Raw genomic sequence first — 23,685 nt, 5'->3', positions numbered from 1 at the left:
ATTTCGACCGCTCTGCTCCGTCGAGGCGCGCTGGTGACGTGGCGTCGCGGCGATGCCCTCTCCCCTCACGCAGCCCCTGGCGCGCTAATACGAAACCAGCTGTTCCATTTCGACCGCTCTGCTCCGTCGAAGCGCGCTGGTGACGTGGCGTCACGGCGATGCCCTCTCCCCTCACGCAGCCCCTGGCGCGCTAATACGAAACCAGCTGTTCCATTTCGACCGCTCTGCTCCGTCGAGGCGCGCTGGTGACGTGGCGTCGCGGCGATGCCCTCTCCCCTCACGCAGCCCCTGGCGCGCTAATACGAAACCAGCTGTTCCATTTCGACCGCTCTGCTCCGTCGAAGCGCGCTGGTGACGTGGCGTCACGGCGATGCCCTCTCCCCTCACGCAGCCCCTGGCGCGCTAATGCAACACCAGCTGTTCCATTTCGACCCCTCTGCTCCGTCGAAGCGCGCTGGTGACGTGGCGTCGCAGCCAATGGGAATTGAGGTGCCGTTTTGCTACAGACGCCAGCTTTTTCGCTCAATGGGCCATTTGAGGCTTTCGCATAAAAAGAAATGAAATAAATGTGAAACAAGCTCTTATAATGCTGAAATAAAGGGGTAGCAAACGACTTCTGGAATAGTAATCCAGAAATTCGTTTGTGTGTTAAAGCGTAGTGTAACTCGCTACAGGTTTATATTTTGTTTTCACTATTTGTTCATTCTAGTCACATATTCACGTAATGAGGCCAACTAAGGCACGCGCAGGCCAACTGAGGCCTGCGCGTGCCATGGGTGTATAAGATCGGCTGTCCGACATCGCGGAAAGCCAATTTTTTACGCTAGCACCCCCGGCACACTTCGGCATCCGGGGCCCCAACCCCCGAGCCGCCCTGCTTCCACCTCCATACCCCCACTACCCCTGGGTGCCCTGGATATCCTGCCCCGCTTCCTTTAATATAACCTCGGATGTTCTCCTGAGGCCTCCGTTTGCCGGTTACATGTGCCCTCCTGAAGCAGTGCTTGTAAAAAATTCAATCTATCGTCGCGACGAAAAAAGGGTCCCGCGACTTACACAACACCAGTCAGATCCTTGCCCCTTCAGACACAGCGATCGCCAAATGGGGCGTTCGTGCCCACTGCGTCACCGCGCGGGCGGCCAGCGGCGGAGCGTAAACAAACTCGACCGCACTCCGCAATGCCGGCATGTCTAGGGGACAAACGCATGCAACACGCGCTAAGAAACCTCCTCCGTAGTGCCTAGGCAGAGTCACATATTCAAGGAGCAAAGGCCCCCAGATTTTCTCTCTCGCACCCGCGCTTACTCACGCCTGCGCACAAACGTCGAGCGCCGCGAGAAACGCCACGCCCCACTGTACCCACTAGCAATTGTAAAAATGCAACCAGGATGGACTGGTCCCGGGCCTGCAACAACTGCCGGTGCAGCGCTCTATGAGCAAGGCCAGTGCAACTGCGTATTTATAAAGTATGAATACTAAAATAATTTTACACTTTTTAATAATCTGAAAGATTTAAGATAAAAGGCATGTGCTGCGAATGAAATGTTTTCAGAAGTTGTTATGTTGCTGCAATTCTGAAAGAAATTCTGTTGATAATCAGTCGAGCATGCAGGAACCAATTTGATTAAACTTGACTGTTGCATCTGTCTATGTCATCGGTGAAAAAAAAAAAAGAGCTTGGAGTGTCTAAATTGTATCAATCTCAACAAAATTACTAGGAGGCAAGGTAGCCGTCACCAACAGGACGCGTAGTAAGCTCGCTTATTTTCTCGTGGTTCTGGCTAAACAAGTCGCAATACGTAGCGCAACAATTTTTGCGTCTGCCGAAATCCAGCGGAGGATGGAGTTTGCCGTGCATAGTTACATTTGGTAGGCTTTTGTGCACTAAAAGTACATGGGATCTACCTGATAATGATGAGTATCCAGGTAGGCCATTGTCGAACGCTTATGCCGTAGAGTACAGTAAACTTGCTTCCGACGGCGGCCAGCACCGCAGTATGCGGCGGCTGCGCGCTTGCAAAGCCAGCTTGTACAACTAAGAATTGCAAAATGGCGTGTGACACCAGTTTCCAGGCTTTGTGAAATGTTGTGTGAGACAGCTGTACCTCCACGGACAGCTCTACACAAGCATGGACAGCCGTGCTTTCACCTGATTTGCCCTCTAAGTGAAGGACTTTCATGGGCAATATCAGTGGGGCATTCTACCTACAAGAGACAGGCTTGAACGCTGGCATATGGTAGCGAATGATAAATGCATGCATTGCGCACACAGAGACCAACGCGCATGTAGTAAAGGAGTGCGTTGTAGCACGCACCTTCTGGAAGCTAGTTGCAAGAATGTTTGGAACATTCATCGTGCGGCCACCACATCGCCGAGATCGGTTTGCGAATCTCGTCTACTACAGCGCTAGCTGCGTTTTGTGGTGTTTCCGCAACATTGCAGAACGATCTCGACAGTCAAATAGAGCAATGTACCCCAGAATGCGAAAACTACGGGTGATAGTGTGGAGTCATGTTGAACAGCTGTTTCTTCGCCGCTTGTCTGCGCGTTACTTAACCGTCTCCCAAGGCAAAGTCTTTCTACAGCCAGAATAATGCTCAATTCTGCCTGCTTGAGTTGAGACTTTGTATTTGTATGAGCCCCGGGTGTGTTTCGTAAATTCGAGGCTGACAATAATGATTTTGCATGGACGCCGTAATGATGTTTTGTTGTTGTTCTCGTGTGTGGCAAAGCCAGTGTCAAGTAGACACCATTTATTATTGCATTTGCTAATCTATTTTGTTTACCTCAAGTATGATGTGTTACGTGTGCTATACCTTACATTCTACTTTAAGTTCGTACCGCATTTGTAAGCGTGCCTACGGGTGAATAAATTTCCTGGTCGATATAAAGCAAGGCGGACGCCTGACTGATGCACGCGCCCTCGCAATTTAGCATGTACGGACGTGTGCGCTGATCGCGACGCTTGATGCATACCGACGTGACGTCAAAGCAGGGCGCGGTGTCGTATGTTATCATGGTTTTAAAGGCAACTAGCGAGTTATCCCCACTTTTCACCGTGTGTCGAGAGTGTGTTCTAGCCTCTCTCGCGGGCCGATCCCGGATATATATATATATATATATATATATATATATATATATAACGAACGTATATATATATACGTTCGTTAGTGCTGCCTATATATATATATAGGCAGCACTAACGAACGTGCCCCCTAGATACGACACCGTGCCCTGCTTTGACGTCACATCGCTATGCATCAAGCGTCGCGATCAACGCACACGTTCCCACATGCGGAATTGCTAGGGCGCGTGCATCATTCAGGCGTCAATCTTGCTTTATAGTCCTGCAAGTTTATTTCTGGATTGAATATATATATATATCATCAGCCTGGCTACGTCCACTGCAAGGCAAAGGCCTCTCCCATATTCTCCAACTGCCCCGGTCATGTGCTAATTGTGGCCATGTTGTTACGGCAAACTTCTCTGACACTCCTACTGCTACTTCCAAACCACTGCCACAAACGCTTGCGCCCACACTCACACGACCCCCAAAAGAACAAATGGACACTCTTACATCCACTGCTACGACGGAAGCCGCTACTCCAACCCCGCATTCATCATACACGCAGCCCCCACCCGCGAAAAGGAAGAATGCCGAAATAACAGACACCGAGGCACCGTTGAAAACGCCATATTTGTCCTCACTGACCGCATGAACATCTGGAAAGCGAACTTGTTGCCCTTGAAAATCGGCTACAGAGCAAGCTTGATGCATTTATTTTTGAGGCATCTGCATAGTTCTGCAGGTTCCAAGAGCTAATCGAGAGCTGGAGAAGACGCTCCGCGACGTCACAAGTTCCGATCCTTCAAAACAACAATAATGATGAAGCCAGCCCGTAGTCTAGTCATCTGGCAGTGGAACTGCAGGGGGTTCCGCAACAAGCGCGCATTTGTCTAACACTATTTCTAAAGAGTCTTAACGAGCTCCCTGACATCATTGCCTTGCAGGAAACACGGGGAAGTCACTCTACCTGGATGCAACACGTTTCGAGACCCTCACATAGACAAGCCCAACGCTGCCATACTTGCACGACGACATCTTTCTGTTAAATGGGACACATTCAGCAGTACTGAAATCCATCACGATTTCATCAAAATTTTACCTCAAAGCCACAAACAACCCACCCTATGCGTGTTGAATGTTTATAGCCCCCCCAATGCTCGACAGCACCGCTTTGAGCACATGCTTGCTCAGGCCAAAGCTAACGCCAGTAAACAGCCGCTAGTCCTAACAGGCGACTTCAATGCCCCCCATCAAATTTGGGGCCACTCCGCATCCACTCCTAAGGGAAGAGCTCTGTGGCAGCACATACAAAATCAAGGTTTCGCTGTCTGTACAATGACTTTACTCTTCCTACCCGCCTAGGAAATAGCGTCAGTAGGGATACATCCCCCGACCTCACCCTAACTCACCGCATCACTCAGGCGACGTGGCAAAGCCTCCAAAAACAACTTAGGACGCGACCATTACATCCTCGAACTCCATGTAGATCCACGAAAGCCACGAAACCACTAAGGCTTACCAATTGGACGGAATTCAGAAAATCTCGCTGCAACACTAACGCAGAAACCATTACCGACATTGAACAATGGGCGAATGTCTTGCAGGCGGACGTAGAGGCCCATACCACCACTCTCCCGCTAGACACACCCTTGGCCACAATTGATTCCAAGCTCCTGCACATGTGGGAAGCGAAGAAAACTTTACTTAGGAAATGGCTAACAGCACGTTACAATCGTTAACTCCGAATCAGAATCGCCAAATTAGACTTTCAGATCCAAAAATACGCTATCAAATTGCCGGCACAGCAATGAATTCAGAAGGACTTCTTCTTGGGCAAGTTCACTGTCTCCCTTCACTGTCGCCCTTTCTTCTGTCCCTTTTCAAGAAATGTATTTTGCGCCACAAAGTATACCAATTAATTCAGGTTTGCGAAGGAGCGCATGGTCATCTTAGCACTAAATAGACCTGGCAATTGCTCCGGCACCTACTCGACCCCACAACGTCTAGGACGCACAATAACCACCAGATTAATAAACTGCTGCATGAACATGCAGCGGACCTGCGGACCATGTTCAGCAACCTGGCCTCCAAACATATGCCCCCCTTCAACGCAAATACCCACGCCCGACTATGCTGGTGAACCCAACAAGGAGCCTTGCAGTCCCATCACAGAAGCGGAGGTTCGACATGCCTTCAACCAAGTGCGAAAGACCACGGCACCAGGCCCGGACTCTGTGACCAATAAAACGCTTCGCAACCTCGATGAGCAATCTATACGCAAACTCGCCGAGTATTACAACCACTGTTTCGAAGAGGGGGAGATACCCCAACAATGGGAAGCAGCCAAGGTGATCATTCCAAAGCCGAATGAGCCAATTCACATTGATAACTTCCGTCCAATTTCTCTCACTTCATGCATAGGGAAGATCTTGGAGCACATAATCCACCTATCCCTCTCCAAATACATCGAACATAATCATTTGTTCCCTTCGGAATTGACTGGATTTCGCAAATCTCTTTCTTGTCAGGATGTCATGCTAAGCCTCAAAGAAGACATTATTGAACCAAGCGACGCACGTGACACACAAGCGTTGCTCGGCCTCGACCTCAAGGGCGCCTTCAATAACATGTCCCACTTGGCCATACTAGGGGAACATAGCAGTATAAACTGCGGGGAGCGAATCTACCGCTATATGCGCAGCTTCCTCAGGAAGCGCACTGCGACGCTTCAATTGGGCAGTGAACAATCTGGCCAAATAAGTTTAGGAAACACTGGCACGCCCCAAGGGGCAATGCTTTCCCCCCTCCTCTTCAATTTGGCTATGCGACCTTTAGCTTTCACTCTCGAAAAGATTCCTGACCTCCGATTCACGCTGTACGCGGACGATATTACGCTGTGGATGACCGGAGGTTCTGACGGGCACATCCAAGACACCCTGCAAGCAGCAATTGATTGGGTCGAACAAGTAGGTCACGAGTTGAATCTCCAGGTGCTCCCCCACCAAATCACAGCTTCTCCTTCTGCGCCCCACGAGACGCTTTGAGGACTTCACCCCCGAATATCCAACTCACGATTGAAGGGCACCCTATACCCCACGTAGACATGATAAGGGTCCTAGGATTACACCTCCAACGCAACCGACCAAATCATCATACCTTGCAAGCACTACAAACAACGGTAGATAATACGCTCCGTCTGATAGGGAGGATCTCCACCAAACACGGAGGGCTTCGAGAGAAGGAGCTAATTCAGCTAATCAAGGCTTTTGTCTTGAGCAAAATGACCTTCGCACTACCATATCTCTCACTCTCTAGGCATGAAGAGGATGCTGTGAATTGCTTGATCCGCAAGATACACAAAGTCGCTCTTGGTGTTGCAATTAGAGCATCCACACAAAGGGTGATGGCCACGGCCACACTAAATACCCTTCAAGAATTAACCGAAACACATCTACCATCGCAATACCACAGGCTCACCACCACTGAAGCTGGGCGTGAGATCCTCAGACAACTTCATCATGCTCCACCATACAACGAGAGCAAGCGACATCAACTTCCTCCGAACATACACGGCCAATACCACATCCAGCCCCTACCCAGAAACGTGCACCCCGAATTTCATGTCAAACGCCGCAGACTTCGAGCCAAGGTGCTACAATGCAGCTATGGACAGGCTGAAGGAGACTACTATGTGGACGCGGCAGCCTACACCCCTAAACATTGTTATGATCTAGCGGTCGTAGACAACCACGGCAACACTGTTTGTTCAACATCAGTCAAGACCACCTCGGCGGGCGACGCGGAGGAGGCGGCAATTGCACTCGCATCGGGGCTACCCGATTGCGACGTCATCATTAGTGACTCTAAGACTGCTATCCGGAACTTAAGTAACAGCTACATTAACAAACTTGCGCACTCTCTACTTGTCGCTCACCCACCATAAAACGACATCGCTCTCGTCTGGACTCCAGCACATCAAGGACTCCACGGCAACGAAACGGCTCATGCCGCAGCTCGAGGCTTCACGGACCGAGTGGCCGCAAATATGGGCCTAACTCTAGAACCCAATGGCTCCCAAACACACACCAATAAAGACACACTCGTCACACTCCATGACATTTGCACACATTACAGACACCAACGCCTATTGTATCCACCTCTCTCTGTGCCTAGAATGCGCCAGAGAGAAATACTGAGGTGCCAACTACAAACTCGGACTTTCCTTACCCAGTGCACTTGGCACTTATTCTTTCCCGCCACATACCCGACACCTAAGTGTCGCTTTTGCCCTGTCCCGATAGCAGATCTCTCCCATATCATGTGGCAATGCCCTTCAATTAACTTCTGATGCTCGGAGGCTGACGAGCGAAACTTTTTCACCAGCAGAACATATCTTCTGTAAAGCTTGACGCAACTTTCGTAAAATCGTTACGAGCACAAATTAGTAAACGTTACGGAAAATTTGGGAGGTTTCGCAGGTATGGTGCAGTCTAGAAAAATATTGGCAGTGGCTTAGATCCGCTATGGCCAGGATATTGACACGTGTACTTATATTGATCGGGCGACCACGTTTCGCCGCCTAACAAATCTTATCGCACAGCGCGGGACGCGTCTGCATGTATCCGAAGTTTCTAGAAAGTTATCGATGCTTCTATCCGCTGTCTGTTGTCGCCGAGCCTTGTCTTATCTGATTTCATCGCGTGACTCGAATGTTGTAGAACTTTGTGGAAGGCATGCGGGTCCCAGCGATTAGTCTGGAACATTCGATGACTGCTGTATAAAAGCCGACGCACTTGACCCGCTGATCAGATTTTCGACGATCGCCGACAGTGTTCGCCGCTATCGTTGTGCTGTAAGTGTAGCCTGTTTTCGTGGGCACAGGTTCGCCCAATAAAAGTTAGTTTTGTTCTTCACAGTATTGCTACTGTGTTCTTGAACGTCACCACCACGTGACATCTGGTGGAGGTGCTTTTCGTTCATGTACCGGACGCCCCCGACAAGCCGTGATCCAAGCCCGGACCGCAAAGAGAACACCAACGTAGTCACGGAGCATCGAGCAAGCCGCCGTCTTCAACAGCTGCCCCCGGAGCACGGACTTCTACCTGAGAAGACCAAGAAGATTGTGGACAAGGCAACCCCAATGGCAGCCCCAGCGTCCCCCATCGTGCTGCAGCAGCCCAGGGAACCTCCGACGTTCCGCGGATCAACATTTGAGGACCCGGAAACCTGGCTCGAGACGTATGAGAGGGTCGCTAGGTTTAACAGTTGGGACAGCGACGACAAGCTGCGGCATGTCTATTTCGCACTGGAAGACGCCGCCAAGACCTGGTTCGAGAATCGAGAAGCCACTTTAACGACGTGGGACCTGTTCCGAAGCGGCTTCTTGCAAACGTTTACAAGCGTCGTGCGAAAAGAGCGAGCCCAAGCACTACTAGAAACCAGAGTGCAGCTGCCAAACGAGACGATCGCGATCTTCACGGAAGAGATGGCCCGTCTTTTCCGGCACGCCGACCCGGAAATGTCAGAAGAGAAAAAAGTCCGCTTCCTGATGCGGGGCGTCAAGCAAGAACTTTTCGCAGGACTTATTCGTAACCCGCCGAAGACCGTAGCTGAGTTTTCGGCAGAGGCATCGACGATCGAGAAAACTCTGGAGATGCGCACCCGGCAATATAACCGCCAGGGGCTCACGCCGCAGTACGCCATCCAAGGACTGGATTCCGGCGACCTTCAGGAGACCATCAGGGCCATTGTGCGCGAAGAACTGCGCAAGGTCCTGCCTTCGTCGCAGCCCCAAGTGGCTTCGATCGCCGACATCGTCAAAGAAGAGGTGCACCGATCGCTTGGAGTTCCCGAGCTGCAACCACAATTACCGCAGCCCAAACCAGAAGCGATGACCTACGCCGCCGTCGCACGCCGTCAAGGTCCCCCTCCGCGACCACGCCAGGGCCCTGCAACGACGCAATTCCGTCGTCCGCCGCCGCCAGCACGCCCACCCGTCGCCCAGCGTACCTACGCGAGGAAGACGGATATTTGGCGAGCCCCCGACCACCGCCCGCTCTGCTATCACTGCGGAGAAGCCGGCCATGTGTACCGCCGATGCCCATACCGCGACATGGGATTGCGAGGGTTCGCCGTCGACGCACCGCGCCCTCGGGAAGGTGAACGCCCTCGTGACATCGCCGACTACCTCGCCGCTACTCAGTGGAGCCCTCGACGACCGTCCCGTTCGCCGTCACCAGGCCGCTACCTGTCGCCGCAGCGCCGACCATACACTGGCCCAGCCCGGGGCCGGTCAGCGAGCCCATATCCGGAAAACTAAAAGCAGCAACCGATGGAGGTGCGGTTGCTGTTCGTCGAACTGACGAAGATCCTCCGCCGCCGACGAAGACGATGAAGAGACCATCTCGACGACATAACAACCCGCCGCCGTCCCGACGAAGTCTGGCAGGAAAGAACACGCCGCCGAAAGACCACCTGACGACGCCACGTACCAACCACAGGTCAACTCGACGCAGCCGTGATCCGACGCCGAGGCCTAACTGTAACGCAAGACAAAGAACCACCGATCTCGACGTGCTTCTCGACGGCCACGCAGTTACCGCCTTAGTAGACACAGGAGCCGATTACTCCGTCATGAGTGGACCCATCGCAGCCCAATTGAAGAAAGTTAAGACTGCATGGGAAGGCCCGTTAATTCGGACCGCTGGAGGACACCTCATCACGCCGAGTGGAATCTGCACAGCAAGAATTACCATTCATGACCGGACTTACCCTGCCACCTTCGTTATCCTGCAACAGTGTTCACGAGACGTCATTCTCGGCATGGACTTCCTGAACCAACACGGCGCAATCATCGACCTGAAGTCGAAGTCAATAACGCTGTCGGAGGATCAAGCGATACCGCCGGAGAGCCCTCGTAGTCACCACGCCTTGAGTGTGCTCGAAGATCAAGTGAGCATCCCGCCTCGCTCCAGCATCGTTATTTCGGTCGGCACCGAAACACCCGCTGACGTAGAAGGCGTCATCGAAGGCGACCAACGTTTACTGCTCGACCGTGAAATTTGCGTCGCAAGAGGGATCGCTCGACTGCACGGAGGAAACACGAAAGTGTTGCTGACAAACTTCAGCCAGGAGTTCAAGCACATCAACAAGGGCACGACGATCGCATACATCGAAGAAATTCAGGAAACCAGCGATGCCTTTGTCCTCTCGGATTCTGTTGCATCTACCCCGACGACCATAGTTCCCGAGCCAGACTTCGACATAAATCCAAGTCTCCCCGTGATTAAGCAGCAACAGCTCAGAAGTCTGCTTCGACGGTACAAAGACTGCTTTTCGACGTCATCGAGGATTCGACAAACACCAGTCGCAAAGCATCGCATAATAACCGAAGAGTGCGCTCGACCACTACGCCAGAGCCCCTACCGAGTTTCGACGCGAGAACGCGAAGCTATAAGACAACAAGTCGACGAAATGCTGCGCGACGACATCATCCAGCCGTCGAAAAGCCCGTGGGCGTCTCCAGTTGTTTTAGTGAAGAAAAAGGACGGAACCCTACGTTTCTGCGTCGATTATCGTCGACTGAACAAAATCACTAAGAAAGACGTATACCCCCTCCCACGGATAGACGACGCATTGGATCGGCTCTGCAATGCTAAATACTTCTCATCGATGGACCTCAAGTCTGGCTACTGGCAAATAGAAGTCGACGAAAGGGATCGCGAAAAGACCGCCTTCATCACGCCAGACGGCCTCTATGAATTCAAGGTTATGCCATTTGGACTGTGCTCGGCGCCTGCAACGTTCCAGCGCGTGATGGACACAGTTTTAGCAGGATTGAAGTGGCAGACCTGTCTTGTTTACTTGGACGACGTCGTCGTCTTCGCCGGAAATTTCGACGATCACCTCAAGCGGCTTGCGACAGTATTAGAGGCCATCAAGTCATCAGGGCTCACTCTGAAGCCGGAAAAGTGTCGCTTCGCTTACGATGAGCTTCTATTCCTGGGCCACGTCATCAGCAAATCTGGAGTACGCCCCGACCCGCAGAAGACAGCTGCCATCGCAAAGTTCCCGCAGCCAATCGACAAGAAGGCAGTGCGCAGATTCCTTGGCATGTGTGCCTACTATAGGCGCTTTGTCAAGGACTTTTCACGCATCGCGGAGCCGCTAACACATCTAACGAAATGTGATGTCGAGTTCAAGTGGGAAACGCCGCAGGCCGACGCATTTCAAGAACTCAAACGACGCATGCAGTCGCCGCCGGTGCTTGCACACTTCGACGAGGACGCCGATACTGAAATCCACACTGACGCCAGTAGCCTAGGCCTCGGTGCCGTCCTAGTCCAGAGGAAAGACGGACTTGAACGGGTGATATCGTATGCTAGTCGGTCGCTGTCAAAAGCGGAAGGCAATTATTCTACGACTGAAAAGGAATGCCTCGCCATCATTTGGGCTACAGCAAAATTCCGCCCTTACCTCTATGGCAGGCCATTCAAAGTCGTCAGCGACCATCACGCGTTGTGTTGGCTAGCTAACTTAAAGGACCCTTCAGGACGGCTGGCCCGGTGGAGCCTCAGACTACAAGAATATGACGTCACGGTAATATACAAGTCCGGAAGAAAACACTCCGACGCCGACTGCTTATCACGTGCCCCCATCGATCCCCCGCCACAAGACGACGAGGACGACGACGCCTTTCTTGGAATAATAAGCGCGGAAGACTTCACTAAACAACAGCGAGCAGACCCGGAGTTAAAAGGCCTCGTCGAGTACTTGGAAGGGAACACCGACGTTGTCCCTAGGGCATTTAAGCGCGGGTTGTCTTCGTTCACGCTACAAAACAACCTGCTCGTGAAGAAGAACTTCTCACCAGTCCGCGCCAGCTACCTTCTTGTTGTACCGTCAGCGCTGCGTCCAGAAGTACTGCACGCCTTACACGACGACCCAACCGCTGGGCACCTCGGATTCTCCCGGACGCTGTCGAGGATACAGGAAAGGTATTACTGGCCGCGCCTCACCGCCGACGTCGCCCGTTACGTCAAGACATGCCGAGACTGTCAGCGGCGCAAGACACCACCGACAAGGCCAGCAGGATTACTACAGCCGATCGAACCTCCTCGTCGACCATTCCAGCAGATTGGGATGGATTTGTTGGGGCCGTTTCCGACGTCAACATCTGGGAATAAGTGGATCGTCGTGGCAACAGACTATCTCACCCGCTTTGCTGAAACTAAAGCTCTACCAAAAGGCAGCGCAGCCGAAGTGGCGCAATTTTTCGTCGAGAACATCCTGCTGCGACATGGTGCCCCAGAAATCCTCATCACCGACAGAGGAACGGCTTTTACAGCAGAGCTCACCCAAGCCATTCTGCTGTACAGCCAGACAAGTCACAGGAGGACGATTGCCTACCATCCGCAGACGAATGGTCTCACGGAGCGCCTGAACAAGACCCTCGCCGACATGCTAGCAATGTACGTCGACGTCGAACACAAGACCTGGGATGCCGTCCTGCCGTACGTAACATTCGCTTACAACACGGCGGTGCAAGAAACAACACAGATCACGCCGTTTAAGCTGGTTTACGGCAGGAATCCGATGACGACGCTCGACGCCATGCTGCCGCACGTCACTGACGAGGAAAATCTTGACGTCGCTAGCTATCTCCAGCGCGCCGAAGAAGCTCGACAGCTCGCCCGCCTGCGGATCAAGAACCAGCAGAGGACCGACAGCCGACATTACAACCTCCGACGACGCTTTGTCGAGTACCAGCCCGGTGACCGTGTTTGGGTTTGGACCCCTATACGCCGACGAGGACTGAGCGAGAAGCTCTTGCGTCGCTATTTCGGACCGTACAAGATCATCCGACGTATTGGCGCACTGGACTATGAGGTCGTGCCAGATGGCATTTCGCTGTCACAGCGGCGCCGCTCACGTCCTGAAATTGTCCACGTTGTGCGACTCAAGCCGTACCACCAGCGTTGACGAACTTTGGGACTTCGCGTAACTGACCTTCGGATTTGATTGCTTTTCGTTGTTTTGTTACTTATGTTTAATAAGCGTCCTTTTGTGTTTCGCTCTCTTATATTTGTAGCATCGGGACGATGCTTTTTAAGAGGGGGGTATTGACACGAGTACTTATATTGATCGGGCGACCACGTTTCGCCGCCTAACAAATCTTATCGCACAGCGCGGGACGCGTCTGCATGTATCCGAAGTTTCTAGAAAGTTATCGATGCTTCTATCCGCTGTCTGTTGTCGCCGAGCCTTGTCTTATCTGATTTCATCGCGTGACTCGAATGTTGTAGAACTTTGTGGAAGGCATGCGGGTCCCAGCGATTAGTCTGGAACATTCGATGACTGCTGTATAAAAGCCGACGCACTTGACCCGCTGATCAGATTTTCGACGATCGCCGACAGTGTTCGCCGCTATCGTTGTGCTGTAAGTGTAGCCTGTTTTCGTGGGCACAGGTTCGCCCAATAAAAGCTAGTTTTGTTCTTCACAGTATTGCTACTGTGTTCTTGAACGTCACCACCACGTGACAATATACGCAGCGAAAGCTAAGGCATAGCATGGTTAGCCTTGGCTAATCTTGATTACAAGCTCTCCTTTTCAATCCTCTGACATGTTATCAGGCATGCGACGCAGCTGGCGAAGCGAGCGGAGGCGAACGCAAAGACGAGGAACGCGGTGTGACGTCATACCAAACGGGGGCGTTTGAAATTCACGGCGCTGCGTAGCGGCGGAACACCCATGGTTCGGTGCTACTAGTGGCGCATGCGCAATAGTGACTAGGGAGCGAGAGAGAGAAAAAAAATTGGCAGTGGCTTAGCTACGCCATGCCAGGTTATACGCAGCGAAAGCTAAGGCATAGCATGGTGAGCCTTGGTTAATTTTGATTGCAAGCTTTCCTTTTCAATCCTCCGACATGTTATCAGGCATGCGACGCAGCTGGCGAAGCGAGTGGAGGCGAACGCGAAGACGAGGAACGCGGTGTGACGTCATACCAAATGGCGGCGGCGGAAATGCACGGCGCTGCGTAGCGGCGGAACACCTGTGGTTCGGTGCTACTAGTGGCGCATGCGCAATAGTGACTAGGGAGCGAGAGAGAGATAAAAAATTGGCAGTGGCTTAGCTACGCCATGCCAGGTTATACGCAGCGAAAGCTAAGGCATAGCATGGTTAGCCTTGGTTAATCTTGGTTGCAAGCTTTCCTTTTCAATCCTCCGACATGTTATCAGACATGCGACACAGCTGGCGAAGCGAGCGGAGGCGAACGCAAAGACGAGGAACGCGGTGTGACGTCATACCAAACGGCGGCGGTGGAAATGCACGGCGCTGCGTAGCGGCGCAACACCCGTGGTTCGGTGCTACTAGTGGCGCATGCGCAATAGTGACTAGGGAGCGAGAGAGATATAAAGAATTGGCAGTGGCTCAGCTACGCTATGCCAGGACATACGCTGCGAAAGCTAAGGCATAGCATGGTTAGCGTTGGTTAATCTTGATTGCAAGCTTCCCTTTTCAATCCTCCGACATGTTATCAGGCATGCGACGCAGCTGGCGAAGGGAGCGGAGGCGAACGCAAAGACGAGGAACGCGGTGTGACGTCATACCAAACCGTGGTGGCGGAAATGCATGGCGCTGCGTAGCGGCGGTACACCCGTGGTTCGGTGCTACTCGTGGCGCATGCGCCATAGTGACTAGGGAGCGAGAGAGAGAAAAAAAATTGGCAGTGGCTGAGCTAAGGTTAAGCCCAGGATGCGAAGCATACTAGAGTAGAAGTACTCCCAGATACACTCGCAACTTCATCCTTTACCTCGGACTCTGTGGAGGAACGCTGCTGTTTAACCGCGTACTGTGCACGTCGCTTGGCAAGCCGAACTTCTCGTTCTTCGGCCGTTTCCGTGGCTCTTTGTAACTTGCGCTTTGCGGTCTGACGAGCGGCCCTTTCCTTTCCCGCCATCGCGCTATACAACTGGCCTCGACGAGAGCGCGCCGCTCTTTTATACAGCTGTTATGACGCCAGTGCCCTAGCGGGAGGAACGGGAGTTAGGCCGCAGCACCGGCTGTGCGACCACAGGCGAGCGCAAGAGTTGAGCCCGGCTTGCAGCTGTTGTGACGTCAGTGCACCAGCGGGAGGAGCGGGAGTTAGGCCGCAGTACCATCTGTGCGACCGCAGGCGAGCGCACGAGCTGAGACCAGGCTATGTAGCTGCGCGGCCGCAAGCCAGCGCACGAGTTGAGCCTCCGCTTTTGCAGCTGTTATGACGTCATATGGTAGCTACGCGGCCGCGCGCGGCGCAGCAAGGAAGAGCGTGGTTGTGCGGCTAGTATGCTTCGCATAAAATTGGCAGTGGCTTAGCTACGCCATGCCAGGTTATACGCAGCGAAAGCTAAGGCGTAGCATGGTTAGCCTTGGTTAATCTTGATTGCAAGCTTTCCTTTTCAATCCTCCGACATGTTATCAGGCATGCGACGCAGCTGGCGAAGCGAGCGGAGGCGAACGCAAAGACGAGGAACGCGGTGTGACGTCATACCGAACGGCGGCGGCGGAAAGGCGCGGCGCTGCGTAGCGGCGGAACACCTGTGGCTCGGTGTTACTAGTGGCGCATGCGCAATAGTGACTAGGGAGCGAGAGAGAGAAAAAAAATTGGCAGTGGCTTAGCTACGCAATGCCAGGTTATACGCAGCGAAAGCTAAGGCATAGCATGGTTAGCCTTGGTTAATCTTGATTGCAAGTCCAGGGTAGTCTGGTTGTCTAGCTATGTTGCGGCGTTTAGCCAGTCGTTCGGCGCGCTGTTCGTCTGTTTCCTGGGCGATTCGTTTCCTCTTCATCTCGTTCTGATGTCCATTCCAGGCCTCCTCCCGCTGCGCCAAGAGCGCTCCTCTGACGTCATCCTGCTCCAAAAACTAACATTTTAGCGGATAATTGCGACTATCCTGCGCCGTAAGAAACGAAATATACGAAGCTTTCGTGTTCCGTTCATGCTGACTCGCTATAGAGAAACTGAACTCAAAACGTAAAGCTCGTTATTGTCATCATCCAGAAAGTCAACGAAACGACCGTTGTCGTCACTAATTAATTTGCTGTTTTCGTTCCTTCTGTTGCATTTCCCCCCGTCGAAGGTTGCATTGTGCTGCCGTTGTTGGGCATTGTTGTTTGTGGCGTTTGTCCCGCAGTTCGGTATTCCTCATACTTCCATGGCATGGAGCTGGTGATCGGATTAAAAAAAACGCGCGCAGGGCTCATCCATATATGTGCCCTTTCGTGAAAGACGCTCCGTCATTACGTCTGAGTTACTCGCGAAGCGGGGGCTCAGCACACGGTCGCATTTCAATGAGGGCGAAAAACACTGTTCGCGCATGTCAAGGAAAGCCAACGGGTAAGAATTAGTTCGGAGACCTCTACTACGGCGCGCCTAGCTCACGTGCCTCGCTGTGCGGTTATGATTATTTCCGAGTTCTGAGTTTCCTTTCGGCACTGCTTTTGCACTTTCCTTCCCTTTTCGCTTCGCTACACGCTGTTATGTGACGACAGAACGCGAGCAACATGCAGTGGCGTAGCCAGAAATTTCGTTCGGGGAAGGGGGAGGCTGGCGTCGCAGCTCGGCCTCCTCCTCATAGAATTTGTCGAGAGATCAAATACACCTATAATAACTGCATTGTCGTTGCCAATGATGCTGCAAACGAATTTTTGAATGCTAATCGCTGTCAAGACAAGTAAAATATGTAATTTTTTTCCATAAAAGAATGTACTCGTATGTCCCAAAATTTGTGCCCGAAATAATTGATGTCAATGCTTCCATGTTTTTTGTCTAGGTAATAAGTAAAGAAAATATCGCGCAAACTTTAGAACTATATCAGTTCGAAATCAGCAAAGCAGTACATGCCGCCGATATGAAAAATATAAAGGCCGTGAAATGAACAAGTTGAGGACAAATAGCTTAACGGAACTTTGTCATTCGAGAACCTTGTTTACATTAATAAATGGAAAACGAGACATCTACCGAAACGTAGCAAATTGCTACCAAGGGAACCCATACGCGTTCCTTTTCGAGGAACCCGTAAGGGTCTTCTTGGTAGGAATTCGCTACGTTTGGGTGGATGTCTCATTTTCCGTTTATTAATTACTCTCTCCACCTTACGCGGATTTCCGCAGAACTATTAAACCTTGTTCACATTTTTGTACATATGCAACGGCCAGGGAAAAATATCAATAACGCTGTCCTTTGTTCTAATGTATTGCGCAGGAGCAGCTGTCACCGGTCGTGTATTGTGAGTAATTGCACCGAAATTATAGACCCAGCAGGGGGGCACATATAAAAAGCAGGATTTCTGCAAAATACACAAGGGTGAGTCAAATGAAAGTGCGCCAATGCGAGTATATGACGAACGGGGTACTTTATTTAAAAGTCTCCACGAGCATTTAGACATTTGTCCCACTGACCAACGTGTCGCGTTATTCCCGTCTCAAAAACCTCCTTGGATTGCTGCTTCAAAAATTTTGTGACTCTTTCACGTCATCATCCGACGCGAGTCTGGTTCCTTTGAGCGTATTTTCAGTTGCCCCAAAATTAGGAAGTCACAAGGCGACAGGTCTCGGCTGTATGGCGGATGTTGCTGCGTTCCCCACTTGAATTTTGCCAGTTTTTTGTTAACAACATCAACGACGTGGGGACGGGCCTTGTTGTTGAGCAAGACGACCCCATTCGTCAATTATCCACGTCGTTTGTTCTTGATTGCGACACACAGCCAATTCGGCATTTCATAATATCGGAAATGCTTGATAGTCTCTGTAGGTTTAGCGAATGCGAACAGCACCTGATGATAAAACAAATAACAACACATTTCCGGCGGAAGTGACTGTGTTTGCTTTCCTTGGGGGTGGTTAATTCGAATGTTTCCACTCTAAGCATTGCCGTCGTGTTTCAGGCTCGTAATAGTGGCACCAAGATTCGACCCCGGTGACAAATGCAGACAAGAAGTCGTCACCTTCATTGTGATTCCGGATCAGATGAGTCAAGGCAGCACCGAACCTCTCTGTCTTCTGGCTGTGTTTCAAAATCTTGCGCATCCATTGCACCCACAAGAGCTGACAACCGAGATGTTCATGAAGTATGGTGTGAACCGAACCGTGACTGAGGTTCACACGCTTTGCCTGTTCATAGATGCGTTTCCTTCGTCCTTGTTTAATCAGCTAATCAACCTTTGCAGTTTTGCTGGGGCTGAATGCGTGGTGGTTTTGGCCTGGTGTTGGATCGCCTTTGTAACTTACACGTCCTTCTTTGAACCTCTTGCTTCAACGCTTCACAGTGGCCAATGAAATGCGATGTTCAACATACATGGAAGCAATACGGCGACTAATTTCTTTTTTTGGGCAACACCTTCAGCTGTCAAAAACCTCACGACACCACGCTGTTCAACTATTGGAGCGTCCATTATGTCACACAACCATGTTCTACCCTGGGTATGAGAGCATTACAGAAATTTATCCTCACACCTGCGTGTCACTTTTGTAAATGAGAGATGCCTGCGTGCTACGCGCATGCCTCGCAGACAATGAACCGAACCATTATTGCGCGGGGCGGGTTGGCTCACTTTCATTTGACTCGCCCTCGTACATTAGAAATGCGAAGATACAATGGAATATACAAATGTGAAGATACAGCTTCATAACGGCCAAGAAAGCGTCACTGGAAACAAAGTTCTATGCGCTTATACACAAAACCTCGCAACAAAGTATTGAAATATACGTATAAGTCTCCAATAAATCCACGTATCTGACAAACATTCACTGTACTTAATGCGTCAAAAGGCAAATAAACACGTTGCCCAATCACATATTCACAGATCACAGAATCCTAAGGCCCGCCCCACATCCCTCCACTTCCCCCGATGTATCGCGCGCGACGGAAGGCGGCGCGCTTCCTCCCCGCTTTTCTCCCTTGCGCACACAAGACTGAGCTACCATCGTCGGCTCACCCATGCCACCCCTCCCCCCCCTCCCTACGCTTTCTCTCGCGCATGCAGCATTAGGCGCGCGGTCACGATGTTATCACCTTTGGAATTTGTGTGGAACGCGAGGGAGACGGCGACGGCAGGAATGCGCCTGTTGTGTCCATATAATTGCTATCGCAATAATATAATAAAGTATCCGGCAACTGAACAGTCCCGTGGCCCATTACTTTCCGCAAAAGAAGAAGAAGTAACGAAATCGAACTTTCACCATGCGGAAATTCGCTGCGCCGCCACAATGTCTTTTTTTTTCTTTTGTGGGGCCGGAGCACAAAAAAAAAAAAAAAAACACGCAAGGGAAAGCATGTTGGCCACAATCGAATGCCTACTTTGGGCACCTAATGCGGCTACCGAAGGAATATCGAAGAAAACGTGAGACGCTTGGTCCACATAGCACCATACGCATACTACTAGTTATCCTAAACCGGCGAGACAAGACTTTCCGGAGAGGTTGCGCTAAAGCGAACGCGTTGCAATCCATCGAGTCCCCACAGTGATGGCGGCGAGCGACCATTGTTTCTGTCTCTCGTCTGATATCCAGAGAGCGTCCAAAACTCTGCCAGGCGAAAATCCACTCGGCCAGACAAAAACGAACGCGCACCGAAGTGCGCAGTGTCGGGGGCAACACAAGGAAAACGCGTGCGCTCTGGCTGGCTCAAGCAGCCAGCGGGTAGCGAGAACAAGGAAATTGAAGAGGCTGAATGTGTCCTCGCGAATAAAAGTCAAAGTAGAAAATAAATAAGAACGTAGTTACCTTTGCTGGCTTTAGTGTGTCGATATGGATGCTTTGGCGCAGGTGAAATGTTGACATGACGGCACAAATGAACCATGCGCTACAACGCTTCGTCTCATCGGAGCTCGCTGCGTGCTTTGTCAACTTGTCTTGCAGTGTGTTGATTTGGCTTGTCTCGTTGTGTGGTCCGATGTACGACTTTAGAAAAGTTGATGCACCTTTGGCGTCAAAACCCGCCCTCAAGCGTAGCAGCACAACCTCTTTTTTTGTTTTTATTTTGCTCCGCATTATCTGTACCGTGATGTAGAAAGGGACGACCCGGGTTTGTACTCCCCCGAGCTATACGCGCATGCGAGTTAGGCTTGATGCATGCACCCGTACGAACGCGTCATCACGCGTCGTCACGCGTCATCACGCGTCACCTGCGTTAACGTCGGCGACGTTAACAGCATCGGCCAACGTCACAATAGTGCTGTTTTTGAGGAGAAACTGGTGAGGAGGCGCTGTCTGATGAAGGGCACTGATGCCGTGGATGGTGAGGAGGTGACGCGTTTGACGACTGGTGTGAATCGGGCTTTATATAGGAACGGCATGGGCGATGACACTGGCTGTGAAAGGGGTGGAGGCGTGGGGGCAGCCGAAGATGTCGCTACGTGCCGTAAAACGAAATATAGGTCACGCCGCAATATAGCCCGACTTCGCAAACTGCAATTCTAAAGAAAATAGGGGGAGGGGCGAACCCGGTATGAACAGGTAAAGAAATGATCGGTATGTGATACGGGGGTCGACTTTCTGCCGCGGTTTTCTGAAAAAATAAAAGTGCGACCTATATCCCGGTTTTTACGGTAATAAGCCGAGCAAGCATATTCTGGGACTTTGTGTAGAACTCGTTTCAACCAAACAGCTTCGGCTTCAGCACCCGTGCAGGAGAGGCGCATGCTTCATGACGTCGTGATGCACTGTTCCGCTCCATCATGACGTCACGATACGCTCCGTTTCTGCGATCGCAGCGGCTGCCACGCGCGAGCGCATCCAGAAGAAACGCAAGCAGTACGCTCGGCTATTGATGTTTTTTTTTAATTTGGAACGTCATCGCATTGCTAAAAGACGCGAGCAGAATGTTGTGTTGTTACGTACCGACAATGCCAACGTTGCCAGGCCCGACGTTTCAAGATAAACTTTAGTTCCATAATTAAAAGAATATTTCCACGCGCTTCCCAATAGCAGTTTCTTGCAAACTCTCATCTCCTTGCGTGCGAGAAGCGAGTGATAGAGAGTTAGTTTCTAGAGCTTCAAAACTATGTATGTACTCTTTTTAGGTAACCCCGCAACATCCCGGCCATAGTGCTGCTACAGTACGTTAATTAAATACAACTTAACGCGATTCGGTGCCGTTCATCTGCGAATATAAAACTCACGTTTTAATTTCTGAGGATAGGTAATTACTCGTTCTCCCTTTCCGCCGATAGGACACTGACGTGCTCGTGAATACCAACTCTGACGAGTTCCAGACGGCAGTCTCCGCGCGACTCAAAGGTGAGCGGTTTATTTTGTGGTGCTGTAGCTCTAAGGCCCTCAAAAAAATTTACGCCAATTGGGGCTTGTCCCACAGCGTCTTGTATGTGGCAAATGTTCTCTACGTTCCTCGGAGCCTGTTTCCGCCTCTCGACGGCCGCTCCGCATAGCGGTTTTCGAGCCAACAGGCGCTCGCGTTCTGAGTCGCACCTCACTGCACGTCGAAGACGCTGTCCGTCGCGTCGCCGTGCCTGCACCGTCGAGGCGCGCTGATGACGTGGCGTCGCGGCAATGCCCTCTCCCCTCACGCAACACCGGGTGCGTTACCAGGACAGCAGGTGTTCCTATTCGCCCGTGCCCGTCGAGGCGCGCTTGTGACGCGGCGTCGCAGCCAATGGGAATTTAGGTGCTATTTCGCTGCTACAGACGACGCCAGCTCTTTTCGCTCAGTGGGATATTTGATGCTTTCGCATCAATAGCGTCGTGATACATAGTTTTGCGTGCAGTGAAAAGAAAGCAAAAGTGTTTCATCTGCATTCGACGACATGAGTCACGTGTTAACACAATTCAATCGTGCGGTTGAGATCACAATGAAGAATGTCAGCATCACTGTCGTTAGTAAGAGGGCGATAAATGACGCAGTCGTGTGCAAACAGACGAATTTTAGATGAAATGTGACGCGGAAATTCGTTATTGTAAATTAAGAACAGTAATGGACCCAATACGGTTGCATAAGCACGTCGGAAACAATTGAGGTTTGGGGTGAAGATGCATTAGGGGTGCAAACGTATTGTTCGCGACCTGTCAGGAAGTTTTATTGTGATAGCAATTATGTGGGCACTCCAGGCGCATTTCTGCCGTCGCCGTCGCCGTCAGGTTCCGCACAAAGTCCCAGGGCGATAACATCGTCGCCGCGCGCCGTATGCTGCATGTGCGAGCGAAAGCGTGCAAGGATGAGCCGGCGGAGGCGGCTCAATCCGCTTAATAGAGAATTTTAGTGCGTCCATTATTCCGGCAAGCGCGGGCGGTTTGCCGGATGAGTGGGGCCGTAAACGTGAGTGGCGAGATTGGTGGCGCCAGCTGGGGGTGCAGAGCTCAACCACATAAACACCGCTTCAATGACTATATTCTTAGCTGCTGGTGTAAATTTTCTACATTGGCGTAATCGTGTTCACAATGACACCGCTGCCGAAAATTTGCACCAGCAGCGAAGCAGAATATAGTAGGTTACTGCAATTTTAGCTCTGTGTTTGTCTGGTTGAGCTCTACGTCACCAGGCGGCTGCACCGCTCCGGCCGCTCACGTTTACGCCCCCACAAATCCGGCAATCCGCTCAAACCGCCCCCCTTTGCCGGAATAGAGGACAGGCTAAAAGTCTCAAATATTACGTGCACGAGCGAGGAAGGCGGGCCGGAAGGGCATGCCCTCTCCTCTCGCGCGCGAGGCACGGGGGGCGAGGCGAGGGACAGGGACGTTCTTCTCCGGGGCGGCTGCTTACGGCTCGACTGTGCGGGTGCCCTGTCTTAACAGCAATCTGCGACGTGGCCAAAGTGCGTGCTTGCGCGGGCCTCATCTTCAAAGCGATGTGCGGTGTTTGCAGAGTGAGCGTAGTGCCGGTCGCTTCGCATGCGCTGTGCTTTCGACGTTTCGTTCGCGTTGAAGCGAGAGATGTACGAAGGTCAATTCGATTGCTGCCTGCTGCCGCGATTCCTCACTCCAGCATTTTGACAGCGTTTCCGCGCTCATCAAGCGAAATGTGTTCATGTTTACCTGTGCGCGCGTGGCACCGTGCTTGTTAACTTAGTTAAAACACGTGAACTTCATTACTGGTTGCAATCAATCAATCAATCAATCAATCAATCAATCAATCAATCAATCAATCAATCAATCAATCAATCAATCAATCAATCGTTTTTATTACAAATGAAACGAGGCCTTTCTTCCCACAGATTCTTATCGCTTTGGTATGATATCTGACACAGCGTGCGCCATCGATGTGGGCGTGGCCATGGATCAAGGGCTAACCAGCTCCCCGCTGCTCAAGATCGTCAACACCACTGCGCAATGTACGAGAGTCTCTCTACCACTTTTTTTCTCTTTTTTAAAGGAATAGCTTTCTTTTACTGTTTTGGCCGTGTTCGTGGTTGTCACTAACGGCCGGACTTTGAACCCCGACACAAACGCGCCCAAAGGCGCGTCCTCTTCTGCGAACGAGTTGCGGTACGGCTTCGTTGTCGAGCGTAATGTCGTAGCTCTTTGACGTAGCGCGTGCTGTCATGCCAGAGCTTTGGCACGTCCGAGGGTGGAGGCGCTGGGTAAGGACGTCCCTAGTGTTCCTGTATATGCTCCCGCAGGGA

At 51.5% G+C, this 23,685-nt stretch overlaps 1 protein-coding gene across 2 annotated transcripts in view; it reads left to right on the top strand.

Annotated features, from left to right (window-relative positions):
* The window catches only part of LOC126529460 (uncharacterized), a 60,689-nt gene that overhangs the window by 21,997 nt on the left and 15,007 nt on the right, over nucleotides 1-23,685 (top strand). For both annotated transcript variants that reach the window (XM_055069709.2, XM_055069710.2), the window contains 2 exons: nucleotides 21,283-21,349; nucleotides 23,311-23,394. In XM_055069709.2, the coding sequence (XP_054925684.1) occupies nucleotides 21,283-21,349; nucleotides 23,311-23,394 (151 nt within the window). The remainder of the gene's footprint in view (nucleotides 1-21,282; nucleotides 21,350-23,310; nucleotides 23,395-23,685) is intronic.

This window comes from Dermacentor andersoni, chromosome 8 (genome assembly GCF_023375885.2).
Source record: "Dermacentor andersoni chromosome 8, qqDerAnde1_hic_scaffold, whole genome shotgun sequence".
Lineage (NCBI taxonomy): Eukaryota > Metazoa > Arthropoda > Arachnida > Ixodida > Ixodidae > Dermacentor > Dermacentor andersoni.
The sequence above is the reverse complement of the archived record's forward strand: the minus strand, read 5'-3'. Positions and strand labels throughout refer to the sequence as shown.